Genomic DNA, 23681 nt, shown 5'->3' on the forward strand with positions numbered 1-23681 from the left:
TAGTAATTTATTTAATAAAAACCAACAGATGTATATTCTTTCATTTCTTATTTTAGATGTAGTATGTCTCTCTTCTTCTCTTCTTGAGTTTTCCAGTCTGTGTCCTACATGTACATGTTTTTGCAGCCTTTTAGAAAAATGAATATTGAGTCTGGAGGACCGAGCTCGCTCTCTTCGCACTGATGTCGAGGCCCGAGCTGCAGCCTCTCTGAAAAGAGGAGTCAGCTGCTTGCACATGTAGAGTCCCGGTGGAATGCTGTGACTCCTGTAGCACACACAGATCTCATCCCCACCACCAGCTGGCCCTCTCCGTGCCTCCTCCTCCTCCTCCTCCTCCTCTCCTCTCTGCGTGCCCTTTAACCTTCCTGCCTTGGTATATATAGTCTGTCCGACTATCAGAGTTCTCCTGGCAGCCATCATGAAGGGTACAGTCTGGATTTGCTGTTTCCTCTCCCTGCTGCTTTTGCAGGCCACAGCAGGTAAGACTCAGAGACACTATTAATATATGATGTTTTGTATGTTGTGCTGCACTGTTTGTGTATTAGTATCAATGAAAATAGTGAATTAGAATGATTAGAAAGTTGATTGCACTGTTAGCAGTGGTTAAAGTGTTAAGGTGTTCAAAGGATGATGGAGAATGGGCTGTTTTGTGTTGATTATTGGGTAATTGGCAGAGAAAGACACTGTTTTATAGAAGCATGGACAGACAGACAGACATATTACCCAGGTCTTTTTCATTTAAAATCAGTCTCAATTTATAGTCAAACCTCTGGCACACTTGCAAAATAACTTAGTTAGGGACACTTTCTTAAGATCTGAATTATTAAATCCAGAACTTATCAGTAACTGCTGAATAGATGTGTTAAGGATTACTGTGCAGCCTCCACTGTGGCTCGACAGCATGTCAGCTGTCCTACAGTCATGGCACCAGCTGATGGAAAGTCTCAGTTTAACCAAAGAGAGGAGAACAACCACCGGACAGCCAGGTCTCTTTACTTTGTTCTTGGATGTGATCTGTGATCCTTGTTGAAGAATTCCTCTTTGTGAGCAGCATCAAATCAGCCGTGGTCATAATTATATCACAATACATATGGCACCCTGAATGTCATAGTGTGCTCATACATAACTACTCCCAGATTACCCATTCTAAAAATGTTGACTGCTCTATGGGTCCGGACTGGTGCGGTTACAGTTACCCTTGTCTGTCACCCAACCGTCCTTGGGGTGGCGTTCAGCTCAACGGCCCGGACCCAGGCCTTCATATTCCAGGCTGCTGTCAGGTGTCTAAGATTGGAAGGCCTACTGAAACCCAACACTGTCCACGACAGTTCCTCCCTCTATTTGACCCCCCCCCCCCCCCCCCAACCCCCGTCCCCCTCCTGTCTCCTCAACCCCTCCCGGACCCACGCTTCCCTTTAGATACGCTGCACAGCTGCTGTCACTCTGCACTGTCACAATCGCAATTTATTCCCAGCAGTTGGCCATTTAGGGACATGCATTCTCCAGGCAGGAGGGGCCGGGCTCCTGCTACACTTACAACGATCTCTTCTGCAGGCCTGTGCAGGTGTCTTTAATGGCCGCTGTCTCCTAAATGAACTGCATGAGGAATATTGATCGATTGTTGCAGGACATACAAGAGTTTTAATTGCCTGCAAGATAAAAAAAAACATGAGAATATAGGCTCTATGCCACTGTGATTATGTGTGTTATTGATTGGTCCCATCACTGTCAGTAAAGAAAAGGTGATCTCCTACTAAATGTTTATTCTCAGACCATTGTTTTTTCAGTTGTGGTATTGTTGGGTTGATGCAATTGAACTAATTGTCATATTTAGGGAAACAACACGTCATTTTTAAACCATCTATAACAAGCTTCTCCACTATTTTTGTGGCTGCTTTAACATGTTACACCATATTCACACAGCTGCAGGAGCACACTAGCTATGTAGACACAGGCTATTTCAAGTGAGGTCAGTGAGAACACAGCGTGGGGCTTGGATTAGTACGTCACATGGATGTGTTTATTGTAGTCATTCCTCGCTACACTAAAACATATTTGGCCTCCACCTTTTTTTTTTTTTTTACTGAATGTTAAAGGAGCTCAGAGGCCACGTGATCCCCTCTGATGGCATGCGGCATGTCAGGGACATCCCTGTGTCAGTAGCGGAAGAGGGGACACACCAGTCGCTCCGGCTTATTACACACACTCCTCCTTAAGACGCGCCACCCCCTGTCCCAAGGGCACCTGGCGTCCTTTGCTGGCTGTCAGACGAGAGAGCAAGGATATCGGCATCAAATCAACACCTCGGCGTAAAGTGCCTTTGCCCTCGCGCCTTTCACGGAGCCTGTCACTCCACTTCATGCCTGGCTTTCAGTGACGACCTTAGAGGTCGTAAATGCAACAATATTATGATCTAGGTGGTAGCATTCATGAATTTGTTTATGTAAAAGAAGTTTTTATTTAGCAAGAAACCTACATGTGTGGTCCTGATACAGAGTCAGCTCGCTGAAGTCTCCGAGTCTCCACACTGACTAACAGTCAAAACCCTAAAATAGGCAGCCATCATTCCGCCCCCGCATCTGTCCATCTTCTGACCCATTGTAGGGCTATTTCTGACCATGGGGGAGTACTAGCACCACCACCTGTTGCCATCTGTGGCCGCTTCTCACCACGCCCTTCTTTGCTAACTACCCTCACACCTTTTGACCCTTAATTCATTCGGTCTCTTTAAATATGAATGAAATCAGTGCCCTTCCTTGTCCCGCAGGTTGTGTTGCATGGTCGAGATAAATCCTCTAACAGGGGGTTTCCAGACCCGCTGTCCTCATCGTCTTCACCTTAATTTAATTTTCTTCCCCTGTGCTGCAAGCTGAACATGATCCTGGGTTTTCACACGCATACAGATACCTAATATATACAGTGTAAATACACATGAACACATGCACATACATAGTTGCATAGCAACATAACACACATAACAGCTTTCTAATGATAAACTCATTTTATTGTCTGTAGAGAGAAGTTTAGCACATTTGTAGTTTTATTTAAACAAATGTTTTGATAGAAAAAGTGTTTTTTCCCCTTTAAATTCTGCCTTTTTCGCATAAAACTCTAAATTCTGACTTCTTTTTTAATCTTTCTTTCTCTGACTTCTGACTTTTATGTTTTTGTTTTCTCAGATGTTTAATATAGTTTGCATTTTGTCATTAAATTAACACATTTCTGTGTTGTATCTTCACAAATGTAGTAGTAGAGTAGTGGCCTTTTTCCCTCAGAATTCTGTCTACATTTTTTTTTTTCTCAGAATTCTGAGGTAGAAGTTGTACGTTTTACACTGCAGTTTTTGATTGACATTTTTTTCTGATGGCAGATCAGAGATCTAAAGTTGAGCTGTGACTTGCCCCGTTGCTGAGCCTTAAATCACTCCACATTCCTACAGGATGTGCTGATGCCGCCTGAATGTTTCTCCAAACTGAGGGAGGGTTGTGTGGCAACGAGCTCAGTGAGGACACGTGGTCGTTGCCGCAGATGTCCAGGGTTCAACTCCCCTGGCGCCTGCAGGGTTAATTTTGAGTGCTGATGCAAGGCCCGCTGTCCGCAGGCAACACTACCTCTGTGATCATTTGCGGAGCTCCGTACATGGCTTCGTCTGGGATTGACTGGATTGGAAGGTGTTAACAAGCTCAGGGCAGTTAAGGCTCTCTCAAGAGGCTAGTGTTAAAAGACACGACTCCTCTCAGTGATGAGTTAAGTTATGGAAGTTTGAGGAAGCTTTGTGCACTGCGGTGACACACTGATGGAGGAGATGGGATCTGTTCCTCCACCACAGTGTCCTCTGGTAGAGTGACTTTTTTTAAGGTGAAACCACATTCCCATCAAAAGCCTTCCTGACACTCTTCACAGTTCCTATGGTCCTGTGTTCTACGACTGGTCCTGTGAAGCTGGGGAACATCCACCGTCACCATCATGCCCCTGACTTCTCAAGCTTTGTTTTTCTTTTTATTATTTTGATATAATATCTGTTTGGACTTGATTTCTGGGCCATCTCTCCTTTATGTGCTTTAGCATTAGCATGTTAGCATTAGCCAGATACGTGCTGTGTTTCTCTATGCACTGTTCATCATCATTACCCTGGGACTTGAACTTTGACCTCCCTGCTTCACATTTGCTGCAGTCATGAGTTCTGAATTTTGCCGTTGTTGTTGTGATCACAGAGCTACGTACATATGTTTCTCTGTCTCATTGATTTTCAGTTGATAAATCTGTCGTGTGATGCATCTTCCACTGTAGAAAAAGGATGCTGCACAATGTGAACAGAAGCAGTAGAACATCCTGGTGCTTTTAGCAGCCCTGACATCCGTGCAGGGAAATCAGTTAAGTGAAGTATTTCGAAGCACAGTAATACAACGGTTATCCTAAGCCAGTGTTACCATCTTATGTCTTTTCTCTTAGTCTTCTTGGTCTTTGCCCACTCCTCTTCTCCTTGTCATATGAACAAGTATTGATGCCTGCTGTTGCTGATTGGCTGGAATAATTTGGGACAGTGGACATAGGGGAGATATTTGCAGAACTTAGAAGTGTGATAGATCCCGAAGGTTCTCTTTTCTTGCTCTAAAAATGAACTTCTTTTCATTATATTCTGGTGTTCTCTCAAGAATAAAACATCCAAATACATAGCGACAATTTTTAGAGAAGCTTTTCAGGAATGCTGCATTACTAATAATCTTGTTTTATTCTGGCTACTAACCTTTTGGTTTCTCTTGTTCTTGCACCGTGCTGGCAGCAACATTACACAGACTTATTTTTAGCAGGTTGACTCGGAGAGAATCAGCACTGTTGCGTTGTTCCTTAACCAGCAGTGTGTCATTGCTGCTAGCAAAGGGGCAACTTTTGGGGCCTCAGGCATGGGTTAGTGTGAAAGGACTTCTATACTCAGTGCATTATCATTTACAGTACCTGATTTGAATCATTTATTTGATTGCAAATGCCTGCCTGCAGTTTTTATGAATGAGAAACACCTTTTTTTATGAATGTGATACAGTTTTAAATGCCGCTCGGTTCATCGATGTAAACACAAGTTTGTAAACAAACTTCAGCTGATTTAAATGTCACTTGATGCACTGCTGGTTTTGGCTAAAGCAGCATGGCGTTCTGTCCCTTGGCCAGAAACCTTAGAAGTCATTGACCACATGGCTTTACTCCAGGATGCCACCGCAGTGCTGCCGCCTGAGTGGGTGGAGTCTTCTCACATTGTTGTACAGTTTATTATTAGGTATAAGAAAATAACGTCATCATCCAACCCTGCAAACGTTTTGTTGGTACAGCTCGGATTATTTCAATAGTGTCTCACATTTTAATAACATATAACTCTATGAATGAATGTGGCCTTCACAGTATTACTGCATGAAGTGGGCTGAAGCCAGGAGACACCTAGATGGTGATATTCTATCAGGCTAAAGGGACAAAATACCAGTTTATTCCTTAACACTGAATTTTCCACATTAAGTTAGACAGACAGCTGGTCGACAGAATTAAAATATATTATAACTAAAAGGTTGTTAAATGCTCCTAGCTATTTACATACATGCATTACACAAATATGTATGGCTGGTCTCCATGCAGTAGTTTGTATCTGGATCTGCTAACAAAGTTAACAAAGTGATCTGCAGTAGGTAATAAAGTTTGCTTATCTAGTGCATGAGTGTGTTGAAGAACATTTTTCTTTTTACCTTAGCTAGAGTGCCACTAAACAATATCAATATTCAGATCACGGTGTGTACTCTGATTTGCTAACTTACTGATCAAGATGATCAGTAACAACTGCTCATATGTCAGCTTCAGTATTCCACTAACATGCTGTAGATACTTTTAAAATGTTCTAACAACTCTATTAAGCAAATGTTTGGAAGCTTGGATACTAATCTCCCATAACCTCCCAGGGCATGGACGACTACCCAGCTGCTCCTATATATATATATATATACTATCTGAAGCAGGGTTTGTCTGAAGCGGTGCTGTATGGGAGGCGTTACAGGAGGCCTGGGCACACAAGGACAGGCCTCAGTGCACCATACATGTGTGATTGGTGGGTAAATATAGACAAGAAAAGACAAGAGGATTGCACATCATTGTCTCATGTATATCACCGCTGAGAACATGCGGCCTGGCTCTGAGTTCACCTCCTGATCTGTCATGAAACTAGGGAAGTCCCTCTCTTTGCTGGTCTTATCTTTGCTGTTGCTATAAAGCCTGTGGTGATGCCAAACACATGTCTTTGTCTGTTTATTTTCAGAGTTTGCCTTCTAAATTAGGAGCTGATTGTACTAACAGCTGTGATCGAAGTAATCTGATAGGTTTAAAAGTGGACATGACTAGTGAGCAAATGTTTTTTTTTTCTCTGTGATACCATCTCTCTGTCTCTCTTACGCACGGACAATATTCACCACAAAATCAGTTATTTATGAAGCGATTTGTTTATTATAATATATGTTGGCTAATAGTGACAGCACTCCACTGTAAAGCCTCAAATCTGTCTATATTCATTTTATTTACATTTATTAATGTATGTTATGTTGTTGCAGAAGAAGAAGAAGAAGATTTAACCTCCGTCCTCAGAGACAGAACTCACATCGATGAGACGCTGCGACTGGCAACTGAGGAAAAAGCAGCAGACTATGCAGGTGAGGATGAAACTCTACTTAGAATTGGAATGTGAGGTCGCACTAAGCTTTGCTTACCAAAACTGAATTAGTTTGTCTTTCAGCACGAGGTTTCATTTGCACCAGATTTTCTCAGGGTGTTCTTAAGTTATGAGGTCAAAGTGATTATGACCTTTGATCCACAAATTAAGAGAGTTAAAATTTTGACAAAAACATGTTTTGCTGGACCTACAGTTTCTATATCCTTTGACCCTTTAACCACCAAAAACGTATCATTTGGTCCTCATTTAGCGGCTCTACAGAGGTTGCGGAAGATCTACCACACGTCCATCAAGCCGATGGAGCAGGCCTACAAGTACAACGAGCTGAGGCAGCATGAGATCTCAGGTACCACAGAAGCTTCTGCTGTCTCTCACCTCTGTTGTTCTTCAGTGTGTTTGGATTGCTAAAAGTGACTGATTTGTTGACTGACATCATTTTCACATAACAGAAGCAATAGTTAACTAGTAACAGGCAGACTATATACAGACTTATTTTAGCTCAAACAAGAATAAGCTTTTTTTTTTATTATGGGAACGGGTATTTTTCTCCTATAGGTACCATTTGTAATGTCCCAGTTTTTACTCTAAACTCTCAGAGCTGCACACTGATCAAAATCTACAGTAGCATAATAAGCAGAAGCTCGCCCTCTTGTGGCTTCCTCGGGCATGGCTTGCATGTAATCTGATTTGTATCATTGTATCTCTAAATGAACATTTCACTTTATTCCTGACCACACAGGCACATCATCCATTAGCAGGCAGACATGTTTGACACACTGCAGGTCAAATATGGAATTAGATTCTACACATTCATGTACATTGTTTTACTTTACCCCACCCTGTTGCTTGTGGAAACCTCACTCCCTTACCGAGCTTTCCTCCACCTCCTGTTCCCTTCACTTTTCTGTACTCCACCCTCTCCTTTCCTCCCCTCCACCCCCATTCCCGACCCCATCCACATCATCTAACAGCCTACCCCGGACGAACCCTGGGGGACTCATCCACAGGTGGGTGTGGGCAAGGCTTACCTGTGCATGGCAAAGCCTGAAGTGCTCAGCCCCCTCCATTCATTTGTCTTCATACATAAACTCTCTGTGGATGAACAAAAATCATTTTAGGTCACCCATTGATTAGAGTGTCATCAATGTAATTAGTGGGTGATGAGTTTCAGTCCTTTGGGACAAGCAGTTAAGGGTTGATTGGTAGGTTCGTGGCCCTAAGGTACAAAGAGGTACAGCTCAAAATGTTATTTCAATGAATTGAAGACTGGTCACCGTCACCACAAAGCCGCCACCACTGATATGATCCATAACATGATTGGTGACCTTGGTGCATTGATTATAGAACTGGGTATCTCTCAGGAATGTTCCCATGCAATTATTCACAGCAAAGAACTGAGGTCACAGGGCCCAATGAAAAAAGACATTTGGCAAGGGACAAGGTCAAGGGACAATTTTGGCTTAAATTAACCGTTGGAAAGACCCAGAGTTATCAGTTCACAAGCTAAATTAGTGAGGTCTGAAAGCAGGTTGTTGACCTGTGTTTACTGGGATGTAGAGGGAGTGCTGCTGGTGGACTATGTTGAAAAGAGTAACTGTGTTACAGGGACCTATTATTGACTATCTTGATCTTGAGAAGTGTTTTTCTACCAGGTCAAGGCCTAACCCTTGCCGCTCCTGCGCCTAATCCTACTCTGGAATCATTCATTCCTCATAAATAAAAACTACTTTTGTGCCGTCTCATTAGATTGCACCACAAAAATGAGTTAGGATGTAAAATTTGGAGGAGGGGTTGCATGTGCTGCTTTGGCTTTAGCAAAGGACACACAGGTTTGTGAAAGGGGACACTGGTGGGAAAGGGTGGTCAGTATTCAGCTGGGAGTGAGGATCTTTTTTTTTTTTTGCACCCTACCACCATGTCCGCTCACCACACATACATGCCAGCGTGCTATGACACACACAGCTTGCTCTGTAAGCATGGAACTGTATCGTATGTCGTGAGTTATGGCTACAGAAATGTTTCTAATGCTAATAAACACTTTAACAGCTTTGGCACCTGTTCTTAAACTGCTTCCCAAGCATGTTCAGTGTCTCTTTGTCTTTAAGTATTCTTCATCCCAAAAAATACCCCAGATGACCTTTTTTTGTTTTTAATTTGGGATGAACTTGAAAGGTTCTCCACCTTTACGTGTCTTTGCTTTACAGATGGAGAGATTACCTCCAAACCCATGGTGCTGTTCCTGGGACCCTGGAGTGTAGGAAAGTCCTCTATGATAAATTACCTCCTGGGCTTGAATGACAGCCCCTATCAGCTCTACACAGGTACATATTTCTTTTCTTTTTGTTGCTAAAATACAGATGAAAGAACCTAGGTTCTGATCAATGTACTTTTTGACCTTGTTCTGTAGGAGCTGAACCGACTACCTCTGAGTTTACTGTTATCATGCACGGGGAGAAGATCCGCTCTGTTGAGGGTATTGTTATGGCAGCAGACAGCTCTCGCTCCTTCTCGCCCCTGGAGAAGTTTGGCCAAAACTTCCTGGAAAAGCTGATCGGTATTGAGATGCCCCACAAACTGTTGGAACGTGTGACATTTGTGGACACACCAGGAATCATCGAGAACCGCAAGCAGCAAGAGAGAGGTAAAAAACAGAGACAGTTTCAGCCTTAGTTTTAACCAGTCGAGAAGCCGTGTGTAAAAGCGGTTGTGTACAGTGATTTATTCCCTGCTTTCTCCTAGGCTACCCTTTCAATGATGTCTGTCAGTGGTTCATTGACCGTGCAGACCTCATCTTTGTGGTGTTTGATCCCACCAAGCTGGACGTCGGTCTGGAGCTTGAGATGCTCTTCCGGCAGTTGAAGGGTCGTGAGTCGCAGATCCGCATCATCCTAAACAAAGCTGACAACCTGGTCACCCAGGACTTAATGAGGGTCTATGGAGCACTCTTCTGGAGCTTAGCCCCCCTCATCAATGTCACCGAACCCCCACGTGTCTATGTCAGCTCCTTCTGGCCATACGATTATGCCCCTGACACCAGCCGTGAACTCTTCAAGCGAGAGGAGATCTCCCTCCTGGAGGACCTCAACCAGGTGATTGAAAACCGAATGGAGAACAAGATCGCTTTTATCCGCCAGCACGGTATCCGCGTACGCATCCATGGCCTGCTGGTAGACCGCTATGTCCAGACCTTCAAAGAAAAGATGAGCTTCTTCAGTGACCCCGAACTCGTCTTCAAAGAGATTGTGGATGACCCAGACAAGTTCTATATTTTCAAATCCATCCTAGCCAAGACCAATGTCAGCAAATTTGACCTACCCAACCGTGATGCTTACCGTGACTTCTTTGGCATCAATCCAGTCACCAACTTCAAGCCACTGTCAGCTCAGTGCTCCTACATGGGAGGCTGTCTGCTGGAGAAAATTGAGAGGGCGATCACCAATGAGCTGCCTGCCCTTCTGAGCAGCATTAACTCTGGCAAGCAGCCTGGCTTGTCCTCCTGCGAGGCCACCGGCTGCGGCGAGAAGCCAAAGAATCGCTATCGAAAGAACTGAGAAACACAAAATAACTCGAGTGGAGGAAAGTGCGGAGAAAGAGAAGGTGATAGAGAAGGGATCTGACAGAAGCCCACCCTGCTTCTGTCAGAACGCTTGTATGGTTGAGAGAAAAGATTGATGTTTGTTTTATTTCCTCAGGAGAATCAGGGGAGGTGCAGAATGATGCAGATAGTGGGAGGGAGGGGTCATTGTTTGATAAGGCAGCTTAAGGACACAGAGAAATGAGAACATGCCACTGATCACTGAAGTTTTGTTAAAATACACGCCCCTCCTCTCTTCCATGCACAATCACATCAGACTGTCTGGGACTGTGGGGTTGGCGAATTATAATGATGTGAAGAAAAATGAAGCATAAGAATAAGATGAGATAAGATGAAATAAAAATCCTGAGACTGAAAAGAGTCAAATACCAGCTCCCTTGTATGTGAATGAAAAAAAACTGGAAATTTATGCAGTAGGTTGATTACACAAGCTTCAGAGTATGTTTTCCAAGTAGCCTTCATTTGTGGGTGCTATACAAAGCTTCTGTGAAATAGATTACCATTGCATGTCACATCTTATTTAACAGATGCATGTATTTTTCTTCTAGCAGTATTTTCTCGCCATACTGACACCTGAACCAATCATAATTGAAATTAGGGCTTTTTTTTCCTCTTAGTTTTGTATGTTGTTGGTTGTTGACAACCTGTGAGATAAGCAGAGGTCAGAGTTCAAGGGTCTGAGTCTTCACAGCGGGTTTATGTTCATCATTCTTCACTTCTTAACTGCTCTTACTGTATTTCTATAAATCTGCCAAAACGATTCTCTACTGTATTAGTCTGATTTTTATTTCCCTTCATTGATAAGCTTTCTTTTTGTAGTCGAGTGACCGTATATGGAACACAATGAAGCAATATTATTCTGCAGGTTAGAAAGATATTTATTGACATTTCTGTGTAACTTTCCTAAAGATAAAAGCAGGCAGTGTGTGCTGCAAGATTGTGACAGGAGACTTTTTTGTTTTGTTTTTTTGTTTTTTTTTTGTGTGTTGCTTTCATTATTTAATTAAGGTAAAAGCAAAGTGGAGGACTCATGAGTTGACCCCTGACCTCTAAGGAAAAGAAGGAAAGCCCAAATACTGACCTTTCCCCTCAGAATGGTAAAGGGTGATACTTACCGAGCTGCATGCCTCAATGAACGTTCCAGGACTGGATCAAAAAAAAAAAATAGTAATAGCCAACTTCCTGGAGAGATTATATATTGTCTTTAATTGTTTCCAGCATTTATGCTATGCTAAACTAACCAGCTGTTCTCTGTTGGCTTTATATTCACCATGCAGACATGAGTTAACTCAAGTTGACTCATGGACAAATGCACTTCCAGTTCCCACCATCTCCTCCTGCTGTTTTTTTTTCCCAGCTAAACTTTCTTGCGAATTGAGATATCAAACAATGAAGCTTACTTATTGTTTTTTTTTTCTGGCAGTTTGAGTGTGAGTGCTCCACTGGGTGTGTTTAGTACGTTTACACTGCAGATCCAGAACATGCCCACTAGAGAGTGCTGTGTATAAGAGTAATAGATGCAGACCACTGCCCTCATCATGGCAAAAATAAGTTAATAGTGGGGCGACTGAGTGCTCAGAGCTTCATTACGTTACTGTGCTTATTTCAGTGTCACTTATCTTCACTTATCTGTGAATTAGATATTGAATGGTTGTGTGTCCCATTAAAGTAGTTGTTGATTCACCTTTTTTTTGTTTTGGTATAAGATTTAAATGAACCTTGGCCCAAATTTTTGGAAGCTTGATGATCAAGAATAAAAGATTTCTAAAGGAATGTGTTAGTCACCATCTGTGGTTATTATTCTGATCAAACATTTGAAAATACGGTGTCATTTCCTATGAGAATGAACTCACACTGTGCTGATGAAGCACCCGTTAAAACCCTGTGTGTTTCACAAGAGTATTAAATCTGGCATCTCTGCCCTGGTATTCCAATATTAAAGCCAAAGACTAGGGGGGGAAATTGTAACCATGGAGACCGAGGATGCAACAGCAACTAGGAGTATGGTGCTTGGATGGTGCAAAAAAAAACCTGGGGAAGTGTATAAAAAAGTTTCTGATGCTCTAGACAGAAAGGAAACCGGACATTTAAAAGGAAGGAGCTCAGTTATATTTAGGAAGAATGAACGCAACATTGGTATCAGCAGTGATTGTGTAATTACTCATACAGCCAAAAGGGGGGGCAAGAAAGTTCCGGTCTCTAGCTTTAAGAAGGATTAAAACGTATTTTTCCTTCTCTAACACCTCAGCCTTGTTTTCATTTACCATACTCCTCTCCCCTCTCTACGCACTCTGTCGCCTGAAGTCTGAATATTCTGAGGGAACCAGTCTCTCCACTTTTTTGGGGGGGTTGAACCTGCACACATGGTTTTATCACATAGCTGCAATGCACCAACAGTTTGTCGTGACTGGAGGTGGGGAGGGGTGTGTGAGTGTGTGGTTGGAAAGTGTGTATGTTTGAGTGGATGAATTGTAAATGGTCTCTCATGGGGGTACACACACATTCTCCAGCCTCTCCTCGGGCACTCTTCCTCAGGCATTAGTTTGAATCGAGGTATGCATGTCGTTGGTTTAAAAACCAATAGGTTTTTTTTTTAAATATATCCATATTTAAACACTGAATAAATAAAGACTAGATGCAGACACCTACAAAAATATGTTTTTTTGTGCAAATGACTAAATTACTTTAGACTTTTTTAAAGTGTAGTGAATCAAAACATAAAGAGTTGTTGTGCAAAGCAAACTTATACTGCTGTAAAGGTTAAAGGAAGTAAAGAGCTTAGTATTTTTTAGTCTGGCTTTCAAGTACTGAGGTATTTCAGTCTCTATTGGTTTTACTGTAGGAAACTTTTGTGTCATCTTAGATGTGTACAGGGTTACACTGTATGTTGACTTAATGGTTCAATTGTGAAGAAGACAATTCTGTGAGTGGATGAGCCTTTGTTGTTGTTGTTATTGTTGTTAAAATGATGGGGTTTCCCTCCAGGCGTCCCCACCCTACCCTAATAAAATACGTGCTCGCTACCTTTCGGTCATTTTTTTAATCAAGTGCGTGCACGTTCCTCGACTGTAAGCACCCCCGCCCCTCCATCACCCTGTTCCTCTGCTCTCAAGGCGCAGGCAGCAGGTTAATGGTTTCCACCAGAACGGAAAAACGGGAAGTAGTTTTCAAAATAAAAGGCTGGAGCTCCAAATATGACAATTTTACACGCATGCTAATTGTAAATTTATTACACAGTATATGATATACAAACATATCACAAAATGTTGTTGCAGAATGAAATGAGAAAAAGGTGTTTTTGTTTTTAGTCTTTTGCGCTGAGGATGCCCAGGCTGTAATGTTTCTCAACAAAAAGAGTCTCTGTAAATTATTCGATTAGTCGATTATATATGGGATTTTCTTTGCAAATACTTACTTATTATTTTATAAATACTATAAAAATATTATAAATACTTAGACTTTTATTTTGAAAGAAAAGAGAGGATGTGATTTTTCCCTTTTCCCCCCCTCTCTCTCTCTCTCTCTCTCTCTCTCTCTCCTACACACACACACACACACTCCTCCCGGCTGGACCACTGTCAGCAGCGCACAGAAGATGGTGGCAGCTGCGGCCACTGTGTTGCCCACCGCGCCTGGATAGCGCGCACAACGTTTCACGCACGTGTCGGCCGACGCAACGCACAGATAATGGTCAGATAACCCCGAGATAAGACATCTCACCGTGGGCGGCAAAAGGGATGGAGGAAATCAAGCGGGACGGGGCAGCAGTCCTGTTCAATCACACTGGTCCTGGATTAAAGGGGGATTATATGGAGGTATGACGATATTCTCTCCATCCCATCCAATTCAATTAAAGTGGCTGGATACAGGCACGCTCTGCTGTAACGTGTGGGACTGTGGTGTGGTGGGGGGGAGTGGGACGCGGAGGTGGAGACCTTTTAATTAGCCCGGATCTCTCTGGGAATTGGTCGTCCAGCGTGTTCAGCGGTGGGATTCAGGCTGTCGTGGGGAAACTTTTCTTCTGACAAGAGCAAGGAGTGGACGGTCCACACGGACAGCTGTCCGGCTGACACAGAAAACACCGCTCGGACCGCTTAGGCTCAGGATATTTACACCATCTGGATAATTGCCCTGTGACGATGAATTCGCAAGATTTGGCGTGACTGTGGACACCCTAAGCAGCACAGATGCAACACAAAGTCTGGTGGTGCATAGTCTTGGAGGAAGCGTGTCCATGCAAGTGTCACTGACAGTAAACACAAACAGCTGAGTGTTTTTGCGCGCATTTGTCTCAGAGCTGAGACCTCCGTGCACAATTTCTCTTCTGCGTTTGGAAAGGCAGCGACGGCGGAGGCTCCAGGGTATAAAGCCAGGAAAGGACGGGGCTCCGTCCGCCAGAGCAGCAGCGATTAGGCCCTGCAGCGTGGAGCATGTGGGTATAAATAAAAAAGATCCGGTGGCAAAAGTCATGATCTGTTGTTGACCTCAAAAGCCTTTTGACCCTTTTCACCATCATGGACAGATCTTGAATGAAACTCTGCTGCAGACTTGTTTTGCTCTGTTCTGTAAACCAAACATTTTCAGTTCACCAGTTATTTAACTGTAAATTCCACGTGGAAGTGAAGAAAACTCAATGGATAAGCAGGAGTGGACATTTCTTTCTCAATCCCACTCTCCCTTAGAAACATTTTCCTAATGAGTAAAGCAAAGTGTAGTCTACTGAGTCAACTTGGACCGGAGCGGAGCAGACAGCCAGTGAACCTTGCAGATTCAAGTGCGTCAAAACAGACGGGAATGTAGAGGAATGCAGGGATTGACGTCAAGAGGGGCAATAATGAGCTACTCAAAAACTTTGGCAAGTCTGCTGGTGTTCCAACATCCAGAAGTCTGCAGCCAGAATCACTGCTCCCTTTAAGAACTAGTTATTGTACTGTGGCCACATACTTTGCCTTACTTCTTCACCTGCATTTACTCAGTGATAGCAGTGCCTTCTGCCTAGTGCTTTTGATTCCTTTTTTTGTTGTTGGATAGATTAAAGGACAACATGGCATCCCCCCAACATCAGCAACTGTTGCCCCACAACACAGAAGTGAGCTGTGACTCAAGTGGAGATGGAGGCGTCTCTGTGAGAATTGGCAGCAGTGTCAAACATAAGCATGGAGGCGGGCCCCTGGGTTCCATCGGGGCAGGCTTCATGGGGGGAGCCAAACACTGCAAGTACAGCATTTCCTCTAGCTGTAGCTCCGGAGAGTCGGGAGTGAGGAGGCCAGCGGTCAAGAGCTTTCGCTCTCAGAAGAAGATGCCTCAGTTGTTTGAGAGATCTGCAGGTCATTTCTGGGACCCAAAGTTTGACTCTTCTATCCTGGAGGAGGCCTGCAGGGAACGCTGTTTCCCTCAGACCCAGCGGCGCTTCCGCTACGTCCTCTTTTACCTGGCGGCTGCCAGTTTCCTCTGGGGACTGTACTTTGCTGCCAACCCTTCCCGCTGTGATAGGGCTACATTTCTCCTTCCCACTGCTTCCTTCCTCTTCTTCTGCCTCCTTCTCTTCCTCCTAACTTTTACCAAGCTATACCCTCGCTGCTACAACCAGGCGTCTCTACTGCTCATCCTTGTAACCTTCATTCTCACCCTGGCTCCTCAAATCCAGACGTCAGGCCTCATGGATGCAGAGACTCCCACACCTGCACTCGATGTGGAAGAAATCAGTGGCATGGGCCCAACATATAACCTGTCGTATGACAAGCTTGTGGGAGGCAGCACCTGGTCCGCCTGTCTTTCCCCCGTAGGCACCTTCTCTCTCTGTATTGAGGTTCTTTTGTTACTATACAGCGTTCTCCATGTTCGTCTCTATGCCTCTGTCCTGCTTGGGTTCATCTATTCCGTCTTCTTCGAGAGTTTGGGCTGGCTGCATCTGACCCAGATAGGGGAGAACTGGAGCTTAACCTCTCCATCAGACTGGGGCACTCTAAGCTGGTTAGGCCCAGCCAAGGCCTTGCTCCATCTCTGTGCTCATGCCATTGGCATCCACTTATTCATCATGTCTGAGGTGCGGTCACGCAGCACCTTCCTTAAAGTAGGACAAGCCATCATGCATGGCAAAGATCTGGAGGTGGAGAAGGCCTTGAAGGAGCGAATGATCCACTCGGTCATGCCCAGAATCGTGGCTGACGAGCTGATGAAGCAGGGTGATGAAGAGATAGGTGATAACTCTGTTAAACGTTACTCCACCAGCGGGGCGGCTGCTGCCATCTCCAGCCCCAAAAACAATAAACGTAAGAAAACCTCCATCCCCCGTGGCCAGATCATCTTCAGGCCTTTCAACATGAAGCGGATGGAGCCTGTCAGCATCCTCTTCGCTGATATCGTGGGCTTCACCAAAATGTCTGCCAACAAATCAGCACACGCCCTCGTTGGACTTCTAAATGACTTGTTTGGACGTTTTGATAGACTTTGTGAGCTCACCGGCTGTGAAAAGATCAGCACTCTAGGGGACTGCTACTACTGTGTGGCTGGTTGTCCTGAACCCAGACCAGATCACGCCTATTGCTGTGTAGAGATGGGCCTCGGCATGATTCAGGCAATTGAACAGTTCTGCCAGGAGAAGAGGGAGATGGTGAACATGAGAGTGGGCGTCCACACCGGCACTGTGCTGTGTGGTATCCTGGGGATGAAGCGCTTCAAGTTTGACGTCTGGTCAAATGACGTCAACCTGGCCAATCTGATGGAGCAGCTTGGTGTGGCCGGTAAGGTCCACCTATCGCAGGCCACAGCCAACTTCCTGGATGACCGCTACCAGCAGGAAGACGGACAGGTTGTGGAGAGGATAGGACAGAGTGTGGTGGCTGACCAGCTTAAAGGTAAGCACCGTCTGTCTGTTTATAGCAGGGTTTTTTTTTTTACTTTCACACCAGTAATGTCAGCAGCAGCTGCTGCTAGAAACTGGCTGCAGCTGTGTGACTTAAAGTGTGTTCACACTCAGCAGGCTTAGTTTGAACTCTGGTGGGATTGCTTGGTTAATGCAGTTCACTTAAATAAGTGAGAATGGGGCCATCCACCTGTTCAGGTGTTGGAGCTCTGATGTAACCCTTTGATGGAAATAGAAAGGTAGCATGCAGTTAGGATATGATGTCACAAGATGCAATCTTGAAGATGCAAGTTCTCACCATGTAAGCCTGCTGTATCAAGTTATCCCTTGATGAACAGACGTTTCATCAAGTCACCTGTTTTGTACTTTTTGAAATTGTCTGCCCTTTTTCAAACCACAAATCTAAGCACATTTCCCAAGAAGGAATGTTTTGGAACATCACAGTATACGTCATAAAAATCTGTCCAGCTGTGATCTTATCTTTTAGTTTTGTATTTTTTTTGGTTTGTTGTGTCAACACTAAGCAAACCTAGACATACAATTCTGCTTTGAGTATGAACACACCATAGAGCTGCAGTTATCCTCCTAAAGGGCCAACAAACCTTTATAGATTTAAGTTTATGCCTTGTAATACTTTTCTGTATCCTTCATAGAAATGCCTTCTTGCAGCAGCTCACCCTCCAGGTCGACACAGGGCTTAATTGTCATCCTAACTGGCACTGATGGGTTGCATGAGATTGTTATCATGTAACCCCCCCTCCCACCCGTTGGTGTTGGCAGTTTGTGACTGTATCTCGGACAGACGCCATCTTCTCTCCCATCCCTGCCTCTGCCACGTCTCTCTGCCCACGTCTGTTTCCCTTGTTCAATTACACATTGCCTTCCAGACGTCCTCAAAGTGTCCTGTTCTCGTAACCTCGCTCTGAACCTCGAGGATTGCTTTACAACTTAATGCAACTGTCGCCTTTTCTAATAGAGATTCTGCACGCAGCTTTTATCTTTGCCTCTCTGTCTTGTCTTCTCTCTGCCTCCAAACGGCTTTTTATTTAATACATTTATGCAAATCTCCTCAGTGTGACTAAATGTTGGCTTAATGGCTCTTTTCATCATTTAAGGCTCGCTGATCCATTATCACCCATGGTAAGTGACGTGACAGCGTCTGACTAAGGTACTGCAGATGGTGTTCATCTGCCCTTTTGAATTAGCATTTGGGGTTTATTTTGGTTTCACTGTGCTGCCTCGAAGGCTGCACGTTGGTTTCTGTCCAGTGAGTTCCAGGCAGGGATTAGCATACAAGAACACATTCATATTTTGAATGCATAAATTATCAATTCATTTTTGCACCAAACTGGACTCCTCTCAGAAATCTGTGCTGTTCACCATTCACGGAACAAGATGGAGTAAAAAATGCCTTTTGTTTACCAGCGAGCAGGGTAATTTATGAGCTTGCATTTTCCTTCATCTCATAGATTAATGAGTGGCTACCAGTCTGGATCTTGCTCCTCTTTTTTTTTGTTGTGAGGATGGATGTGTTACCCAGAGTGTTATCAACCCCTCCTCCTCTGTCGCCTCCTTTTTCAAACATTCACAACCCTCCCCAAGATTTATGCTCTCCCTGTGGATTTGCTGTGCCAGAGAGAAAGCTGGCTGTCAGGAGAGAGTTGTTCTCTAGTGCTGTAAAATTCTCTCCACTGTCTAGCTCAGTCTGTGTAAATCACTTGGGTAACATCCCAGCCAGGCATGGATCCTGGCCGGGTCCAGTCCCTGTTGTCCAACTCAGAAGTAAATTGCTGTGATCTAGACACTGATGGCTGTGCTGCTGTCTTCCAGGTTTTCAGTTAGCGTGATATTTTAGTTTCTCCTAAATATAACGGTTTTACAGTTCGACTATAAACTCTGACTGAGTTTTTTTGTGTCCTGCTGTGTGTGTAAGTAGTTTATGGGGGTTCAGTGCAGCCACATGTGGCCAGTTGTTACAGCTGCATCCTGTTGCCTCAGCTCTGACCCAAGGCCTGCGGTTTTGACAACAATTGGAAATGTTGTGGTTGACCTTACATCACAGTGATGAGGGTCATGGTCAAAGTCCACTAGGCATTAACTCATATAGAATCCTCAGACCATGTTGCATGTACCCCCACTATCCCCAACCTACCCCCTTTTGACTTTCAGCAGCGTTGTCTGATAGCAGATCTAGCCATTTAGTCTTACTGGGGCCTATAGCCAATCAAAGCATCCCATATTAATAATTAATCATGAAACGCATTATAGTCATGCAGGAATTCATTTCTGAATAATGACTAAATAAAGGAATTCTGATTCCTATTCTGATTCTGACAAAACATCACATGGATGTTTAACAGGATAAAATGAGATCACAAAGGAAATGATTATAGTATGCTTTACTCTCCCACAGTTCATATAACCTGTATCGACTGTTATGAGGGGCTGCACGTGAAGTCATACCATAGTTTTGTACACTTTCCTTACTGGAAATGGGAGCTGTATTTGGCACCATTTCCCTGGAAAGTACCTGTCTGTGACTTTCTTTTGTGCTTAATGCAGAGTGATGGCACCTGCACAAGATTATCCCTTTGGAGGAGAATGTCAGTGTGGCCCTATTATTTTCTGGAGATGACAGGATCACCGCACACATCCAAACGTTCTTCCTCTCTCTCTCTCCCAAGAAGCTATTGTTTCCAGGGGAAACGGCAAGTTTTTTTTGGCTGATGTTGAATGAGGATTTTGTGTTTGTGTGTATGAGTGCTACAGCAAGAATGAAAGTATTACAGTCATTGCTAGTTCTTGCCTTAATCTCTCAACACTACAATACAGAATAACAACAACTGTCACCAGTAAGCCTCAGACTGCCTTAGTTGCTCAACAAAAGCAACTGTAATGGATATTTTACAATAGCAAAGTATCAAGTGACAATGTGAAAACAATGTGAAAGGGGGGTGCTTGTGACACACACCTACAGATAATTGTCACCTGAAGTGACGGCTCCTCCTGGAGTTTCAGAGAGTTTTAGCTCAATGGTGTGGCTGTCACAGCTTCGCCTCTCTTATTGCTTAATGTTTTGCTCCAGCTTCCCTTTTTGCTAAAAGCTCTAACTGGCCAGTGGACAGTTACAGTGGGTGTGGGACCAGTGACCCACATTTTTGGACCATTTGTATTAGAAACCGGTCAAACCTGTGATGCGCCATTCTCTGGACATAATGAGCATTGACCACCTGCTGTAAGGATATATCAAATGGCAAAATTAAGCCATTGTGAAAGTCAATTTACTTGTGCAGCCACTTAAAAGTCTCAAAAGGGAGTCGGTCTCACGGGCAGGCAGTAAAGGATGAGTTGTGAAAGATCCACCCTGTTTGATCCTCTGATACTGTGAAAAGAAGCCTTTGAAATGTGACAGCTTTTTGGCACTACTGTGGCACAGTTGGTCTTCACATAACACACAGCAGATATGTCAGTGGTTTGATAATTTATTTCTGCTGTACCCTTTCCACCAAAAATGCTGCTCTGAAAGACTTTTCTTCTTCTTCTTTAGTCTTCCTCCTTTGTATGTATTTTTCAGTGCTCCCCTGCTGTGAATTTGCCACGCTGGTGCCTTAATCCAACCTGAATGAATGAAAGTAATCTAAATGAACTTCACTTTGATGATGCAAAGAACACATTCATTAATTTGAGCTTCTGAAAGCTCTTTTGTAATTGCATAGCCCCTTCACACTAATTCTTATTATGTAGGGTTCTCACTAACCAGCTGCCTCAAGGTATGGTATGTTATCAGAGCGAGTTTGAAATTGTGCCTGTGACCTGTGAAGGAAAGCTGTTGCGTCGGGCAGCTACAGTACATACAGTATTACCTTCTCTAACCCTGCTCTCCTCCCGTTGCCCTGCGGGAGATTTCTAATTAAGCAAGACTGGGTAATCTCCTTGGCTAAAGTGATTAATGTTGGTAATTCTCCATCTTCATATCTTTCCACGCTGCCCTGGTGTTATCCTGACCCTCAGCCGCCTGCCAGCCAGCCAGTCATTTTTATTATTTATAAATGATATTGATTGCCTATAATGAGGCTGTCACGATCGTGTTTATTTATGATGAGGGAACAAGGGAGACGATAACAAGAGGGTTTCATGTCAGATATCAAAGAAAGGAAAGCAAGGCCAGGGGTGGTGCTAGCCACAACACAGAAGGCCATTTGTATTCTGGTCGATGATGACACTTTAATTTGTCCCAATTTCTTGTCCTCAGAACAATAATTGATTAGCTGCATTTTGATTGATTTTGTGCATGGAGCAGCTATAAATTGTTCTGACGATGAAGAATCTATGTCCCTTCACTGGGGCTCAATTAACTCATGCCCTGCAGCAGATATTAGTTATTGAGAGTTCCATTTGTGCTGCTGGGAGACTTGGTGCACATGCACACATTCTTTTTCCACACATCTCCTCCACAGGGATGTGCTGTCAGTCAGCAAAGCGTACAGTATATGCCTGAAGCCCAGCGGAGAATTACTTATAATGGCTGCTAACTGTGACCTTGACCACGATAAATGAGACTGGGTTTGCTTCTTTTGCTTAAAAGAGACGAGAGAAGAGAAATGAAGAAAGGTGATGAAATGAATTTAGCTGTGCTGCTGGCAGAGATGTGTTCCAGTGGATGTTAGGATGGTAAGACAGCACTGCAGCCTAAGAAAACACCTTTATGAATTTGATAAATACATCACATACTGTAATGTAGTAGTGGTAGTAACGATGCAGATGTTTCCTAGAAAGTCAGCCTGTTAGATAATGTGAATTGTCAAGGTAAAAAAAAGAAGCTAAGGTATATAATAAGCACAAGTAAGCTGTATAGACATGAATGTCTGCATGTAATTTCTAAAGAGCCCATTGTGTGTTTTTTTTGTGTGTGCATGCTCTGCCTACACACTGAGGCACTCGATCAAAAGTTAAACGGTTTGGCTTTTTCACCCTAATATATACACGGCTGTCTTCACCCCTGCCAGCAATCAAATACCTGGCATCATTTTAATCTAGACACTTGAGTCCAAATCAGTATGCACACACAGCATCCAGCTCTACTGTAGAAAGGGGGGAAAGGGGGGGGGGGGCTGGAGAGCATGGAGTGTGGTGGTAACGTTAGGACGAGTGGCAAGTAGATCGCTGGATTAGTTAGAATGCACGCTATGCTCTGTAGTGGCCATTTCATCTGACACCTGGGTGGGGGGAGATGACTGCGCAGAGGCTGCCAGCCAGGGGAGCCAACCAGCCAGGACCAGGACTCTGAGCTGTTATATTGTATTGCAGTGACCGAGCTCTGGCCAGAACGAACACCTTGGCTCTGCATTGTACATTACAGCTCTGCCTGAAAAGTAATGGCACAATACTTCACGCTGCATTGTACTGTACCTTTCTGTACTGCGTATTATAGTTCAGCACAGAAGCCCTGCAGCAATGCTATTTCATCATTTATCATCTTTGGCCTTATCATACTGAACAAGTCTGCAAAGCCTCAGGAGCCCTTCTCATACTCTGCTAACATGAGGCCATTGTGGGAAGGTTATTGAAGGTCTATGATGTGGTGATTAGCTGAATTTTATAGCTGCAATCATAAGGTTATCTGCTGTGTCACACTGTTGCTCAGCAGGTTTGCTAAACCTAGACTCATTCAGGAGCATTGTGCTGCAAGGGGACTGCCTGCTGTTTCATCCCAGCATGCAATAACAGATTTGTACTGAGGAGGTGTAATGAGTTCATGGATTAACAGCAGAAAACATGATTGGTGCAAAGAGCTGCAAATCTCACATGTATTTCTGTATATATGATGGTGGCTGTAGGTCCACTTCATGACAAGGTTCAGTGGACCCTGCTGACCCTACAGGGGACAGCTGTCCTACAGGCCCAGTGCTGAAGTGTCCTACCTTTATGTGTTCTGACAGAGAAGACCCAGGGCGAGGTGGATGGGAGACTCTGATATCAGCAGCACAGCTGCCTGTCTGATAAGAAGCCACGCTTGCAAACGGCTCACATGGCTGAGCCTGTAGAACCAGCACAACACAAATGGCATGTGGAGTAAAACATGGTTCAAAACGTGTTATCTACCGCACGCAGTTTTATGTGCTGAGATGCCTTTTGGCCTTTTTTACTCAGCACAGCACTGTGCAGGTGATTTTCCTGGCGGACATGGACAACACATGGACTCAAAATTGTTATAAAACCATTTGCAAACCTGTTTTGAAGAACAGTGGATTGTAGTGCTGTCCCAAATAGCATTTTTTTTGGTTTGTTGTGCTACTCCTGCAGCAACAGTATCCTTTATGTGTGCACATCAAGTTTTACATTACAATTTAAATTGCAAACGAAAACAAACATTAGTTAAAGGTAGTGTAGGAGATTTTGAAAACTCAGTGAGAGTCAGCCAGATTTCAAAAGTAAACACACACCCCTTTCTCTCGGAGCTCACCCCGAAGCCACGCCTCCCAATCACATGGACGCATTACCTGAAGACGAGCTGCGGTCTG

General features: G+C 43.9%; 2 protein-coding genes across 5 annotated transcripts in view; both read left to right on the top strand.

The window, feature by feature from the left end:
- The first annotated feature begins 351 nt into the window (after window positions 1-351).
- srl (sarcalumenin) lies at window positions 352-12068 on the top strand. 4 transcript variants are annotated; one of them, XM_028413097.1, is made up of 7 exons: window positions 352-479; window positions 6582-6680; window positions 6951-7046; window positions 7672-7707; window positions 8905-9021; window positions 9108-9341; window positions 9440-12068. In XM_028413097.1, the coding sequence occupies exons 1-7, from the start codon at window positions 419-421 to the stop codon at window positions 10249-10251; spliced, it is 1455 nt and encodes a 484-aa protein (XP_028268898.1). In that variant the 5' UTR covers window positions 352-418; the 3' UTR covers window positions 10252-12068. The 4 variants fall into 4 exon arrangements, with proteins under 4 accessions (XP_028268898.1, XP_028268900.1, XP_028268899.1 ...); XM_028413098.1 differs by having other exon boundaries at window positions 414-479; window positions 6585-6680; XM_028413099.1 differs by lacking the exon at window positions 7672-7707.
- Window positions 12069-13855: 1787 nt separating this feature from the next.
- Window positions 13856-23681, top strand: part of LOC114440138 (adenylate cyclase 9) — a 30527-nt gene continuing 20701 nt past the window's right edge. Inside the window, exon 1 of the mRNA XM_028412431.1 lies at window positions 13856-17152. Coding sequence (XP_028268232.1) covers window positions 15340-17152 — 1813 coding nt within the window. The 5' untranslated portion in view covers window positions 13856-15339. The remainder of the gene's footprint in view (window positions 17153-23681) is intronic.

Source organism: Parambassis ranga, chromosome 8 (genome assembly GCF_900634625.1).
Source record: "Parambassis ranga chromosome 8, fParRan2.1, whole genome shotgun sequence".
Lineage (NCBI taxonomy): Eukaryota > Metazoa > Chordata > Actinopteri > Ambassidae > Parambassis > Parambassis ranga.

Excerpts from the sequence above, each read along its gene's own strand:
- srl (XM_028413097.1), top strand. The coding sequence starts at position 419 with ATGAAGGGTACAGTCTGGATTTGCTGTTTCCTCTCCCTGCTGCTTTTG. Across the intron at positions 7,708-8,904 it reads CCTGGGGGACTCATCCACAG|ATGGAGAGATTACCTCCAAA; the intron begins GTGGGTGTGGGC and ends TTTGCTTTACAG. Across the intron at positions 9,022-9,107 it reads CCCCTATCAGCTCTACACAG|GAGCTGAACCGACTACCTCT; the intron begins GTACATATTTCT and ends CTTGTTCTGTAG.